General features: G+C 43.3%; 1 protein-coding gene across 1 annotated transcript in view; it reads right to left on the bottom strand.

The window, feature by feature from the left end:
* Positions 1–14,057, bottom strand: part of COPG2 (coat protein complex I subunit gamma 2) — a 33,692-nt gene that overhangs the window by 15,246 nt on the left and 4,389 nt on the right. The window contains exons 7-16 of the mRNA XM_005533091.3: positions 12,645–12,737; positions 11,978–12,064; positions 10,744–10,901; positions 9,585–9,718; positions 8,860–8,927; positions 8,191–8,379; positions 6,914–7,009; positions 3,829–4,072; positions 2,446–2,521; positions 346–449 (exon numbers count right to left, since the gene is read on the bottom strand). Coding sequence (XP_005533148.1) covers positions 346–449; positions 2,446–2,521; positions 3,829–4,072; positions 6,914–7,009; positions 8,191–8,379; positions 8,860–8,927; positions 9,585–9,718; positions 10,744–10,901; positions 11,978–12,064; positions 12,645–12,737 — 1,249 coding nt within the window. The remainder of the gene's footprint in view (positions 1–345; positions 450–2,445; positions 2,522–3,828; positions 4,073–6,913; positions 7,010–8,190; positions 8,380–8,859; positions 8,928–9,584; positions 9,719–10,743; positions 10,902–11,977; positions 12,065–12,644; positions 12,738–14,057) is intronic.

Here is a 14,057-nt window from a genome sequence, read left to right as displayed (position 1 = left end):
AAATCCTCTGCTCACATGGATTTCCAAGACATAAAATATTTTTATTCCCAACCCTCATCCTCGTTTTGGATTGGAAAAGATGGAGCAAAAAAATCAAGATATTTGTGTCCAGCAGAGGAAGAACCAATGAAAACCCAGACCACAGCCCTGGCTCCACTTCCCAAATTTAGATGATTTAGAATTCCCAGAGAATCCCTGGCAGCACCCAAAGCCAGGCTGGATGAAATTTCAGCATAAATCACTTGGAGGGAAGCGCTAAGGGCAGAATAAATATGTGAATTTATGTTTTATAATATTTAATATTATATTTTTATGAATTTTGTGGGGTTTTTTGCTCTTACTGACCATTAAAAATGTAGGCAGCATTCAGGGCCAGCTGTCTCTGCTGCAGGACATTCAAGTAGAAAGTTGCTCTGTCCCGGACTTCGTCGTCACTGTCCATCATGCACCTGTTTGGGGACAAGGGGACACCAGAGCTGAGCTAAAAATCAATTTAAAAAATGAAAAATAAATCGATTTTGATACTGCAGCATCATTCAGATTTTTTTTCAAACTGTGCAGAACTGTTGGTAGGAGTTGGTTTAATTTGGGTTTAATTTCAATTAAATCATTAGTGTGGTGTGAAATGTCAATCTGTGACATGGGAATGCTCAATTCTGGAAACAAAAATGTTATTTCTGAGTCATCTGGACAGGGATTTTCTTGTTTTGAGGGGGTTTTAAAAATGCTTAGATGTCAAAAAAGTTCTGGAGGGGGAGGGTGACTTTTTATATGTATTTTTTAATTATATTTTATATATATTTTTAATATTTTATGATTTGGGCTTAAATCCTTGATTTTCAAGAATTTTACATGGATTAATTAATTTCTTGATTTTCAAGGATCTTACATGAGTTAATTAAATCCTTCATTTTCAAGAATTTTACATGAGTTAATTAAATTCTTGATTTTCAAGAATTTTACATGGATTAATTAAATCCTTGATTTTCAAGAATTTTACACAGGTTAATTAAATAATTGATTTTCAGGAATCTTACATAGGTTAATTAAATCCTTGATTTTCAAGAATTTTACATGGCTTAATTAAATCCTTGATTTTCAAGGATCTTACGTGGGTTAATTAAAACGAAATTACTTAAAATTAACTGAAATGAAATTAATTTAAAAATTAAATTGAATTAATTAAATTAATTGAAACTCAAAGAGATTTAGGCTGGATGTGAGGAAGAAATTCCTGTGTGTGAGGATGAGGAGGCTTTGGCAGCTGGAAGATCCAGGTTGGACGAGGCTTGGATCATCCTGGGGTAGTGGAAAGAGAAAATCCACGGAAAAGGTGGCACCAGATGAGTTTTAAGCTCTTTCCAACCCAAAATAATGACTCTGTGATTTATTTTTCCTTGAGCAACGTTCTCAGACTCAATCCTCATCCCATGTTTCCGTGACTAATCCCATCCTTCACCTCCAGCAGCGCAGGAAAAGTGGGAGAAGAGTTTTCCCTGTCCCTGGTTGGGATTGACAAAATCCCAGCCTGGTGGGAGATCACTGCTCCCAGGGGATCAGAGGGATCCCTGCCAGCACAGGCTCTCCTCTGGAGCAGCACCAGGATATTTGGGAGCAGATCCAAGCTCACTGTTCCCGGGGAATCAGAGCACAGGCTCACCTCTGGAGCACCAGGATGCTCAGGAGCAGAGATCACTGCTCCCAGGGAATCAGAGGGATCTGTGCCAGCACAGGCTCACCTCTGGAGCACCAGGATACTCAGGAGCAGAGATCACTGCTCCCAGCGAATCAGAGGGATCCCTGTCACCATAGCCTCACCTCTGGAGGAGCAGCACCAGGATACTTGGGAGCAGATTCCAAGATGACTGCTCTCAGGGAACCAGAGGGATCCCTCCCACCAAAGCCTCCCCTCTGCAGCAGCACCAGGATGCTCAGGAGCAGATCCAAGCTCGCTGCTCCCGGGGAATCAGAGCACAGGCTCACCTCTGGAGCACCAGGATGCTCAGGAGCAGAGATCACTGCTCCCAGGGAATCAGAGGGATCTGTGCCAGCACAGGCTCTCCTCTGCAGCACCAGGATGCTCGGAAGCAGATTCCAAGCTCGCTGCTCCCAGGGATTCAGAGGGATCCCTGCCACCCCAGGCTCACCTCTGGAGGAGCAGCACCAGGATGCTCAGGAGCAGAGATCACTGCTCCCAGGGAATCAGAGATCCCTGCCACCACAGGCTCACTCTGGAGCAGCAGCACCAGGATGCTCAGGAGCAGAGATCACTGCTCCCAGGGAATCAGGGGGATCCCTGCCACCCCAGGCTCACCTCTGGAGCACCAGGATGCTCGGGAGCAGATTCCAAGCTCTCTGCTCCCAGGGAATCAGAGCACAGCCTCACCTCTGGAGCACCAGGATGCTTGGAAGCAGATTCCAAGATCCCAGCCACCCCAGACTCACCTCTGCAGCAGCACCAGGATGCTCGGGAGCAGATTCTCATTCTGGGCTCCAAATTTTGCCAAAGCGCTGACGGCGGCTGCAGAGAGAACGGGGAGGTGTCAGAGGAGCCCAAATTCTGCATAAACAAATCCTCAAAACCCCAAATTTTCACTTTTCCTTTCCACACCATAAATCATTCAGTGATATGGAGAGATTAAAGCATTCCTGTATTTCCACATGGAAATAGTTTTGTGATCAAGAGCAGCTAAACAGCTCTGAAAATTTCCTCTGGGGGAGCTCTCCATGAGGAATTTGGGAGAGGAGAGGAGAGGAGCACTCCAGCACCACCCTGAAGGTCCCCAAATAAAAACATTCTTTTGTATTATAATATTATATTTTCTATTTCCTCCTTCATAAAACCATCTCAAATTTCATTTCCAGGATGAGAAGAACCCCACTCACCAGCCCTGACAGCCTCATTCTCCAGCACCACCCTGAAGGCTTCCAAATAAAAACCCTCTTTTATATTATAATATTGTAACATATTTTCTATTATCTCCTTCCTAAAATGATCTCAAATTTCATTTCCAGGTTGAAGAAAAGCCACTGAGCCACTCACCAGCCCTGACAGCCTCGTTCTCCAGCACCACCCAAATAAAAATCATTTTTTCTATTTCCTGCTTCCTAAAATGAGCTCACATTTCATTTCCAGGTTGAGAACCCCACTCACCAGCCCTGACAGCCTCGTTCTCCAGCACCACCCAAATAAAATCCCACTCTCACATTCCCTCCTTCCTAAAATGATCTCACATTTCATTTCCAGTTTGAGAACCCCACTCACCAGCCCTGACAGCCTCGTTCTCCAGCACCACCCAAATAAAAATCATTGTTTCTATTTCCTGCTTCCTAAAATGAGCTCACATTTCATTTCCAGTTTGAGAACCCCACTCACCAGCCCTGACAGCCTCGTTCTCCAGCACCACCCAAATAAAATCCCACTCTCACATTCCCTCCTTCCTAAAATGATCTCAAATTTCATTTCCAGGTTGAAGAAAAGCCACTGAGCCACTCACCAGCCCTGACAGCCTCGTTCTCCAGCACCACCCAAATAAAATCCCACTCTCACATTCCCTCCTTCCTAAAATGATCTCACATTTCATTTCCAGTTTGAGAACTCCACTCACCAGCCCTGACAGCCTCGTTCTCCAGCACCACCCAAATAAAATCCCACTCACATTCCCTCCTTCCTAAAATGATCTCACATTTCATTTCCAGTTTGAGAACCCCACTCACCAGCCCTGACAGCCTCGTTCTCCAGCACCACCCAAATAAAAATCATTTTTTCTATTTCCTGCTTCCTAAAATGAGCTCACATTTCATTTCCAGTTTGAGAACCCCACTCACCAGCCCTGACAGCCTCGTTCTCCAGCACCACCCTGTTGAAGATGAAGCGGATGTACTTGGAGGGTGCCGGGGTCCTGGGCCCCTCCTTGCCCAGCAGGTGCAGGATTTTGGTGGCCAGCACCGTGTGCTCGCAGTCCTCGATGAACTCGCACAGGTGAGCCAAGCCCGACTCTTTGCTCTCGGGGTTCTCCTCGATGATGCCGATGATACAATCCACGATGGCTCGCTTGTACTCGAAGCCACCCTGGAGGAGGGAAAATTTGGGGATGGTGAGGCTCGCCCTCGTGTTTCAGGGATTGATTCCCGTGGGGAAAACGAGATGTTGTTGTTGTTGGAGTCTGAGACACAGAGTGTGAGCCCTTGTCTCTGATGCTTAACACTGAATTCCATACAACATGAAATTTAGGGGCGTGTTTTCATGGTGATACATGAAAACAATTGTTCAAGTGAGATAGAAAAACTAAGAGTGTGAGTCTGTAAATTAAAGTTTTCTTAAGTCACTGAATGAAAAAGTTAAAGTTTAAAATAGTTTAAAAACCAGAAGACAAGATGGAAGATTTAGAATGTTGTCTCTTTTCCTTCTTCTTCTTCATTTTCTTCTTCTAGAGGATTTTGGGTAATTGCAGGTGATTGGACAGAAAATGTCACAGTGCAGCAGGCAGGTGATGGGTCATTGGATCATTAAGAAAAATAATTAACATGTCTATTGTTAATTGGATAAAAATAAGTATAAAGATAAAAGAACTGCATAGTTCAGGGCCATTTTGTGCCATCAGAGCTGAAATGAGCCAAAGAGACAAGATGAATTAAACTTGTGCAGAAAGTCTGGAGAGACCTGCCAAGTTTTGTGATAACAAATAAACACAAGAGAAACAAGATCCTAACGAGCTCTGGAGTTTTCTTCTGACCCAGAGAACTAAGATAAACAGAACTCCCCATGAATATCCCCAAAGAGCTCAGCTCAGAGGAGGAGACTGAGAAATCCAGGAGTAGAAAAAGAAGTACAGAAGAAGTGCAGCAGAATGAGAAAAAGAAACTAAAAACAATTTTTTAAAAAAAGTTTCAGTTTTGGTGTTTTTTTTGAACTATTACTACTTGTTGCTGGTGGTTTTTGGTTTCTTCAGGGTTGTGTTTTTCTCAAGATGCTCTAAAGAGTCGTTAACTTCCTGTTTTTCATGTTTATTCATATATAATCAAAAGATTTGGTAGCTTTTCCCCAGACCCTTTTTGCTCAAGTTCAACCCCCAAAGCATTGGCTCACTTTGGCTTGAAAAGCACAAAATGGCCCCAAATTACACAGTTCTTTTATATTTATACTTATTCTTACTCAATTAACAATAGACATGTTAATTATTTTTCTTAATGACCCAATGATCCATCACCTGTGTGCTGCACTGTGACATTTTCTGTCCAATCACCTGCAATTACCCAAAAACCTCTAGAAGAAGAAAATTAAGAAAGAAGAAGGAAAAGAAACAATATTCTAAATTCTCCATCTTGTCTTCTATTTTCTAAACTAGTTTAAACTTTAACTTTTTCACTCAGTGACTTAAGAAAACTCTAATTTACACACTCACACTTTTAGCTTTTCTAACTTTAACAGTTGTTTTCATGTATCACCATGAAAATATGCTCATTAATTTCATGTTGTATGAAATTCAGTGTTTTTCTGGATGTCAGACATAAGATTCCTCAGATTCCAACACGAGACTTTGTACAAATTGGGGTAAAAAAAGGGTGGATTGGGTGATCTCACAGGGCATTAATGATGCCTTAGGATTTGAGATTTGTTTTTTGAGGGGTTGGGCTCTTTCTCCAGGCAGTGCTGGCAGCCTCAAGCTGAACCAAGGGAAATGCAGGCTGGATTTATGAAATTAGGAAGAAGATTTTTACAGAAAGAGTGATAAAAGAGTGGAATTTTCTGTCTGGGGAGGTGGTGGAGTCACCACCCCTGGATGTGTTTAAAAAAGCCTGGATGTGGCACTGGGTGCTGTGGTTTGGTTGAGGGGTTGGGGCTGGGTGGGACTCGATCTTGGAGGTCTCTCCCAACCTGGTGATTCTGTGATTTTAGCTTTTATATTTTTCAGATCCTGCACTGCTTTAGTGTATAACTCTAAAACTCCATAGCCTGTCAGCTGCTGTTCTCCTGTTTTATCCAGACAAAACAATTCCTCTCTAGGCCTGAAACTCAAGGACACCTCACAGCCTCAGGCCCTGAGAGATGTAAACAAAAGTGAACTGGGGGGGGGGAAACTTGGAGTAAATTACTTCATCACCTGAAGCTGTAATTAGAGGATTAATCCCTGATATGTAAATGGACCAAACCTATAAGTGTGTGCAAAACTCGTGACCATCGTCCATCCTGGCTGCAGCCTCTGGAGGGATTCTGACTGCCCAAGGTGTGATGCCTTAAGCTTTGGCTTTTGTATTTTCCAGATTCTGCGCTGCTTTAGTGCGTAACTCTGAGCTTCACAAAGTGTCAGCGAGTTCTCCTCGCAGCTCAGACACATCAAACAGATTTTCAAGATACAACAAATTATCAGATACAACAATCCTGTTCCAGACCCAGAACCAAGGAGTTGCTGCAGCTTCAGGCACAGAAAGTTTAACCAGCAGCAAATTGATGGAGCAGTCTGGGATGATGGGGATTCATTAACTGAAGCTGTAATTGGACAATTAACCCCGATATGGAAATGGACCAGAAGTTATAAAAGTGTGAAATTCCTGACTCAGAGTCCACCTTGGGTGGAGCCTCGGCCGCGCTCTTGCACTGCCCAAGGTGCCACCTTTAATAAATCCCAATTTTATTCCTTTAACTCTGCCCAGCCTCTGCTCCAGGGAGCCTCTCACAGCATCAGGTGATAAAATAAACACCCATTTTATTCTCTTTATCAGACTCTGCTCCAGGGAGCCACTCCAAGGCATCACCAAATCCTGAGCATTTCACACAGGCCTGACCCCACCAGGTGCTGGAATCACTCAGCCCCATCTCTCTGTGCACCCACTGCCAGAAGAGACCCTTCCCATCACCAAGCAGGTCCAAAAACCTGCCAAAATCCCTCCCTGGAGCAAGTGTCCCACGTACATCATCCCTGAGCATGTTGGAGAGGAAGGTCATCATCACGCTGTGCTTCCGAGGGTACTTCTGGCACAGGGCACTGATGGCCTGCACGACCACAACCTGCAGGAAAACACACAAGGATGGGGGTCACCTGCTGATCTCCTTAGGAAAAATGCAGATTCTTTATCTCCTGCTGTCACTTTGATTGATAAAATCCATGGATAAGGACAAAAATCAGGGTCAGTGTGGAATGATTCTGTGCCAGGGTGATGCAAGGCGTGGCTCCGCAAAAAAAAAATGGGATTTAGGATTAAATGTTTTAACTCAAAGCTTTTTCTTTTCCTTTTCTTCCTTTCCTTTCCTCTTTCCTCTCCTTTCCTTTCTTCCTTTCTTTTCCCCTTTTCCTTTCCTCTTTCCTTTATTTCCTTCCTTTCCTTCCCTCCTTTCCTTTCTTCCTTTCCCTTCCCCTTTCTTTTCTTCCTTTCCCCTTTCCTTTCTTCCTTTCCCTTCCCCTTTTCCTTTCCTTTCCTCTCCTCTCCTCTTTCCTTTCTTCCTTTCATTTCCTTTCCTTTCTTCCTTTTGTTTCCTTTCCTTTTTCCTCTTTCCTCTTTCCCTTATCATGATCCAATTTCAATTCTTGTCATTTAAACTCTTCACAATTTCAAACTCACCTAATGCTAATTATTCTCATAAGAACAAAGACTTAAGACCACTTTCAGCAGACTGATTTCGCAGAGCTCTGCTCCTCACGACGTAACAGAACAACAGAACCATCCTGAACCAATTCATTACCAATTTAATCACTAGAAAACTTATAAATTAGGTAGAAATTTATAATTAGCACAGCTTCCTACCCATGCATCAAGACTGATGTGATATAAACTCCAAAAAAGAACATTTAAAACCCTTCTTCCTCTCTAAAACAACCAGAAGGAAGTACAAGATTTGCAGGATATTGCACAGGAAGCAGGAATGCACTAAATGATATTTTTCTTTTCTTAGAGCGGTGGCAGGAAGGATAGGATATTTTTATCTATAATATTCAGGATAATATCATAATCACAATAAAACAATAAAAAACAATAAAACAATAAAAAACAATAAAACAAAGGATGGATTTTTCACCCAGGATATTTTTACAGCTGGAAAGTACCTCCTGAATTTTACCCCGCCAGGCAAAACCACCAAAGCGTCGACAAACAACAAAAAATCCATCAAAAAAAAAAACCAAAAAATGGGAGAAAACCCAAAAATGAGAGAAAAAAAAACAAACCCTGCAGCTGGAAAGAGCAGAGGCACACCTTAAACTCATCTGAGATTTCTGAGACGAAGGAGGAGATCTGTTTCATCAGCCTGTCCACGCTGCTCTCGCTGCCCGTCTTCAGCAGCGTGGTGATGGCCAGCGTGGCGATGCTCCTGTTGGAATCCGTGATCAGGTTTTCCAGGTCCAGATTGCAGGCTGTGACTGCAGATGGATGTTTCATGGCCACCTGCAAGGAATGCAATCCCAAAATTATGTGGGAGTTGTAGCATCCCGGAGTTGGAAGCGTTGGGAGCTCAGGGATTTTGGGTGCAGGGCTTTAAATTAATTTAAAATTAATTTAAAATTAATTTAAAATTCATTTTAAATTCATTTTCTGGTGGGTTTGACAGTCAGGGGTTTTTGGTGGTGTGTTGTGCAGCTCTGAAATCAGAATATTTCCTTCATGTGGATTTCGTAATATTAAATATCCAGGATTCCAGCTGAAAGCTCACAGATTATCAAACTACAGCCATCCAGAAATGAGCAAGCACAGCCTGAACAGCAGGGAAGATTTCTGCTCCACCAGGAAATCTAGCATGGAAAAACCAATTCCCCAGCACTGGAATAATTCCAAATAAAACCATCCCAAGGACAGCTTGAGGTAACACATCATCAGGCACTGATCTCAGAGAATGAAGGTTTTGTTTGGAGGTTTTGAAGCACTCACTTTATTGAGGGTCCGGACGGCCGCGTAGCGCAGGACGGGTTTGGGGGAGCTGCAGAAAAGCTGCAACACTGGGGAAGAAAAAAAAAATCAACAAACCAACCCAAAAAACAACAAAAGATATGGCTTCTTTCAAAGAGTAGAAAATTTAATATATCTCAACTATCCAACTACGCATTGCTAAATATTCATGCAGCTCGTAATTTATCAGGAGGTTCACATAGGTTAGAAATAAACTCCTGGGGTTTTATCTCACTTTTTAATCCCACTTTTTTGGGTTTTATACAGTTGGCTCTACATTCCAGCTGCATATTCCAGCTGGAGGAGAGATTTTCCAGAGGAAATGTGGTGGTTCCATCCCTGGAAATGTCCAAGGACAGGTTGGAGAAGGCTTTGGAGCAGCCTGGGATAGTGGGAGATGTCCCTGCCCACGGCAGGGGGTGGCACTGGATGGGCTTGAAGGTCTTTTCTGACCCCAACCATTCCATGATTCCCTCCCATCCCAAATTCCTGCAGCTGGATGAAGACAAACATCACCTCGTGCCACCTCTGCTTCCATTCATCAAAACCTCTGGATGGAAAAGGGATCTCATCCAGAAACCCTCTAACTTGGGGTTAAATGGCTTTTTAACCCCAGCTTAGCAGGAAATTCAGGCTTTGGGGATTGGAATTCTGCTGGATTTTCTCTCAATTTCTTTGTTCCAGCTGTTTTCAGGGCAGTGACCAACCTGAGACAGCAGGTGCCAGCTCCCTGGCAGTGCAGTTTGGCAGGTGGATGATGGCAGAGGCAGCCTCATAAATCACCATCTCATGCTTGTTCCGCAGGCAGCTCTCGATGAAGTCGAACAGGGGACTTTCATGGCTGCAAACACAACAATCCCAGGATTTTAGGCTGGAAAAATCCCTTTAAGATCGAGTTTAAGACTTTCATGGCTGCAAACACAAATATCACAGGATTTTAGGCTGGAAAAATCCTCTTAAGTTCGAGTCTAAGACAGCCATGGCTACAAACACAACAATCCCAGGATCTTTTAGGTTGGAAAATCCCATTAAGATCGAGTTTAAGACTTTTCTGACTACAAACACAATGATCCCAGGATCTTCTAGGTTGGAAAAATCCCATTAAGATCCAGTTCAAGACTTTCCTGGCTACAAACACGATCCCAGGATCTGCAAAAAGCCTTTAAAATGCAGTCTAAGAGCTTCCTGGCTACAAACACAACGATCCCAGGGTCTTCTAGGTTGGAAAAATCCCTTTAAGATCCAGTCCAAGACCTTTCTGACTACAAACACAACAATCACAGGATCTCTTAGGTTGGAAAAATCCTGTTAAGATCAAGTTCAAGACTTTCCCGGCTACAAACACAACAATCCCAGGATCTCTTAGGTTGGAAAAATCCCATTAAGACTGAGTTTAAGACTTTCATGGCTACAAACACAATGATCCCAGGATCTTTTAGGTTGGAAAAAGTCTTTAAGATCAAGTTCAAGACTTTCATGGCTGCAAACACAACAATCCCAAGATTTTAGGCTGGAAAAATCCCTTTAAGTTCGAGTCTAAGACAGCCATGGCTACAAACACAACAATCCCAGGATCTTTTAGGTTGGAAAACCCCTTTAAGTTTGAATCCAAGACTTTCCTGGCTACAAACAAGACCCCAGTATCTTTTAGGTTGAAAAAATCCCTTTAAGATCCAGTCCAAAACTTTCCTGGCTACAAACACAACGATCCCAGGATCTTTTAGGCTGCAAAACCCCTTTAAAACTGATCCCATGCATTATCCCATCCCTACAGTTGTGTCTCTGTGGAGATTTCCACCAAAAAATCCCGCTGCCATTTCCAAACCTTAATTAATTTCTTTGATTTCAATCCTGCCCCTTCCTTACCCCTCCTCGGATTCCTTGAGGAGTTTGCTGGCAATCCTGATCAGCATGCAGTAGGCAAATTGGGATTTCAGGCCGGATTTGGTGAATTTGTTCAGCATCTTGGAGACAGCCAGGCGGTCGTTTTTCCTAAGGTGATAGAGCAGCCCCAAAGCATGATACTAGGGGATGGGAAACAGAGGGGCAGGCACTGAGTACAGCTGCAAAATCCACATGAAAACATCAAAAGAGGGGCAATTATTGCAGAAATGGGTAATTATTGCTGTTTCCTGGCAGAAATACCTTCTAATCTCAACTCAGCTGAGTTTCCTGACAAGTTGCAAAGACCTGCAACGTTTCCTTGCCCTCTCTGTCCGCTCTCAACTATTCCTAAAGATCCAAAGAGCCACAAATTAATTTATTTCCTTTTCTCCCCCCCACAATTAAATATCATCACTTCAAAGGTTTCAGCTTTGAATTTTTCAATAATTTCTAATTCCAGCATTTCTAATGAACTCCACACCCAGGATATCCCAAGGCCCCAAAATGACAGCTTTCCTCACAAAAATCCTTCAGGTCTTTTTGTTGGAAGCACAAAGAAACGTTTTTAGCTCCTTGCCAAGTTATTTTGTTTTTCTTTTCCCCCCATAAAACTGATTAAAAAAAAAATAAAACCAATTTCCTGCAAGGTTTAATGAAGCTGCTGAGTGGGCAAGAACAAAGCTGATTTTTTTACAGAATATTTCTGACCATGAGCCTGCAACAGACAGAATAATTCCATCTTCTGAACAGACAGAATAATTCCATTTCCATAAATGTCTGCAACAGCTGTGCAAAAATTTTGCTCTTGTGGAGATCTTAATGATATTTGGGTTCACCTTTTGCACCTGGTAAATTTTCTGCCCTCATTGGGAGGCAGTGAGAGAATTTCCCAAGATTTTTGAGCACTCTGATTCAATTCCCTTCTGCAACAACCACTGTGGGATGGGCAGCAGCATTCCAACCACCAAAAATTTAGCAGGAAAAAGGGAAGAGAACTCCAAAGTCAGCTCTTAATTAAGAATCTTGTGCTGGCATCATGGAAAAATTCATTATTTTTTTTGAAAAAAATGACCACAAATCACAATTTTTGCTTTTAAAAGATTACATAAAATTTACATAAAATTACATAAAAGATTACATAAAGACTTTTTTTCTTAAGAACTCATAGAATTCCACTAAGCCCCACCAGAGTTTTTAGGGACAGCCTCAAACACACCTGTACCATGATGTTGTCGCTGGAAGCTGCTTCCTGAGCTTCATTGATCCACCTTTTGACCACATCATAACTGATTTTCATCATGTGCTGTAAAATAAATTGAGACTGGGGACAAGCTCACAGCAGTTTCCCAGCCACTCTTTATCCCACACCCCTAAAAATTGTGCATTTCCTTCTGTCTCGGTCTCATACTACCACTCTCCACTTCCATTAATAAAAATATTAATTAATGAGATCTTTCCCAGCCTTTTCTCCTCAAAAAGGGAGAGGAAATCAGAGTGGGTTCCTTCATCTGGCCCTCCTGGAGTCTCTGAGCAGAAATAATCCTGGTTTCATTTATCCCCAGATAAATTCATGTTTTACACTGACTGCAGAAATAGGAGCACTTTGCACTAGGCTGCACTAAAAAATTTGCACTAGAAATCATTATGATTGATGTACTCAAATGTTAAGAAAGGAATTTGAGGAGAGAAAGGAAAATCTGTTTTTTTTTCTTGTTTTTTGATTATTTTTTTTCCTTAGATTTTTTCTTTCTTATTTTCCAGTCAAAGACAAAGAGACACCTCAGAGGAAAAAAAAACAAAACAAACACAGCAGATTCACCTTCCTAGCCTGAAAAAAACCACCAGATTTACAAAAACCTGTGAAATTTACCAAATTTACCCACCAAGGAAGACACCAGTGCAGAGCTGGACACACTGGGGACTTTGTCCACAATGGCCTGTTTCATGTACCTCTCGATGGCCTGGAGCATCGTACCCTGGGAAGGGGAAAACGGGGAAAAAGGGAAGTGTGGATGAGCTGCAGGAAGAGCATAAACACAGCAGAAAGGGAAAAAATCCACTTTTAAAGGGGCCTCAGGAAAAATCTGGAGTTTATTCTGTGAGGTAGGGCTGGTCATGGAGGGTTAGTGAGAAAATCACCAGCAGGGCAATTCCAGATCAGAAAGTGGAGCTCCCAAATATTCCAGCTGCACATTCCCAGTGCTCCAGCCCCACAGAAATTGCACAGGACATCAAGCAGAACAATCCCAGATCAAAAAGAAGCTCCCAAACATTCCAGCTGCACATTCCCAGTGCTCCAGCCCCACAGAAATTCCACAGAAATGGCACAGGGCATCAAGCAGAGCAATTCCTGACAGAAACTGGAGCACCCAAACATTCCAGCTACACATTCCCAGTGCTCCAGCCCCACAGAAATTGCACAGGGCATTGAGCAGAGCAATCCCTGACAGAAACTGGAGCTCCCAAACATTCCAGCTGCACATTCCCAGTGCTCCAGCCCCACAGAACTCCACAGAATTTGCACAGGGCATCAAGCAGAACAATCCCAGATCAAAAAGAAGCTCCCAAACATTCTAGCTGCATATTTCCAGTGCTCCTGGCAACTTCACAGGGCATCGAGCAGAGCAATCCCAGATCAGGAGCTCCCAAACATTCCAGCCACACATTCCCAGTGCTCCACCTCCACAGAAATGGCACAGGGAATCAAGCAGAGCAATCCCAGATCAGGAGCTCCCAAATATTCCAGCTGCACATTCCCAGTGCTCCACCTCCACAGAAATGGCACAGGGAATCAAGCAGAGCAATTCCTGACAGAGAATGGAGCTCCCAAATATTCCAGCTGCACATTCCCAGCGCTGCAGTCCCACAGAACTCCTGGAAATTGCACAGGACATTGAGCAGAGCAATTCCAGATCAAAAAGAAGCTCCCAAACATTCCAGCTGCACATTCCCAGTGTTCCAGCCCCACAGAACCCGCAGAGCATTGAGCAGAGCCGTTTCAGATGAGAAACTGGAGCTCCCAAACATTCCAGCTGCACATTCCCAGTGCTCCTGGCAACTTCACAGGGCATTGAGCAGAGCAATTCCAGACCAGGAGCTCCCAAACATTCCAGCTGCACATTCCCAGTGCTCCTGGCAACTTCACAGGGCATCGAGCAGAGCAATCCCAGATCAGGAGCTCCCAAACATTCCAGCCACACATTCCCAGTGCTCCAGCCCCACAGAAATGGCACAGGGAATCAAGCAGAGCAATCCCAGATCAGGAGCTCCCAAATATTCCAGCTGCACATTCCCAG

Source organism: Pseudopodoces humilis, chromosome 5 (genome assembly GCF_049639895.1).
Source record: "Pseudopodoces humilis isolate 2021_Gansu_Grassland_sample_001 chromosome 5, ASM4963989v1, whole genome shotgun sequence".
NCBI classification, from domain to species: domain Eukaryota; kingdom Metazoa; phylum Chordata; class Aves; order Passeriformes; family Paridae; genus Pseudopodoces; species Pseudopodoces humilis.
The sequence above is the reverse complement of the archived record's forward strand: the minus strand, read 5'-3'. Positions and strand labels throughout refer to the sequence as shown.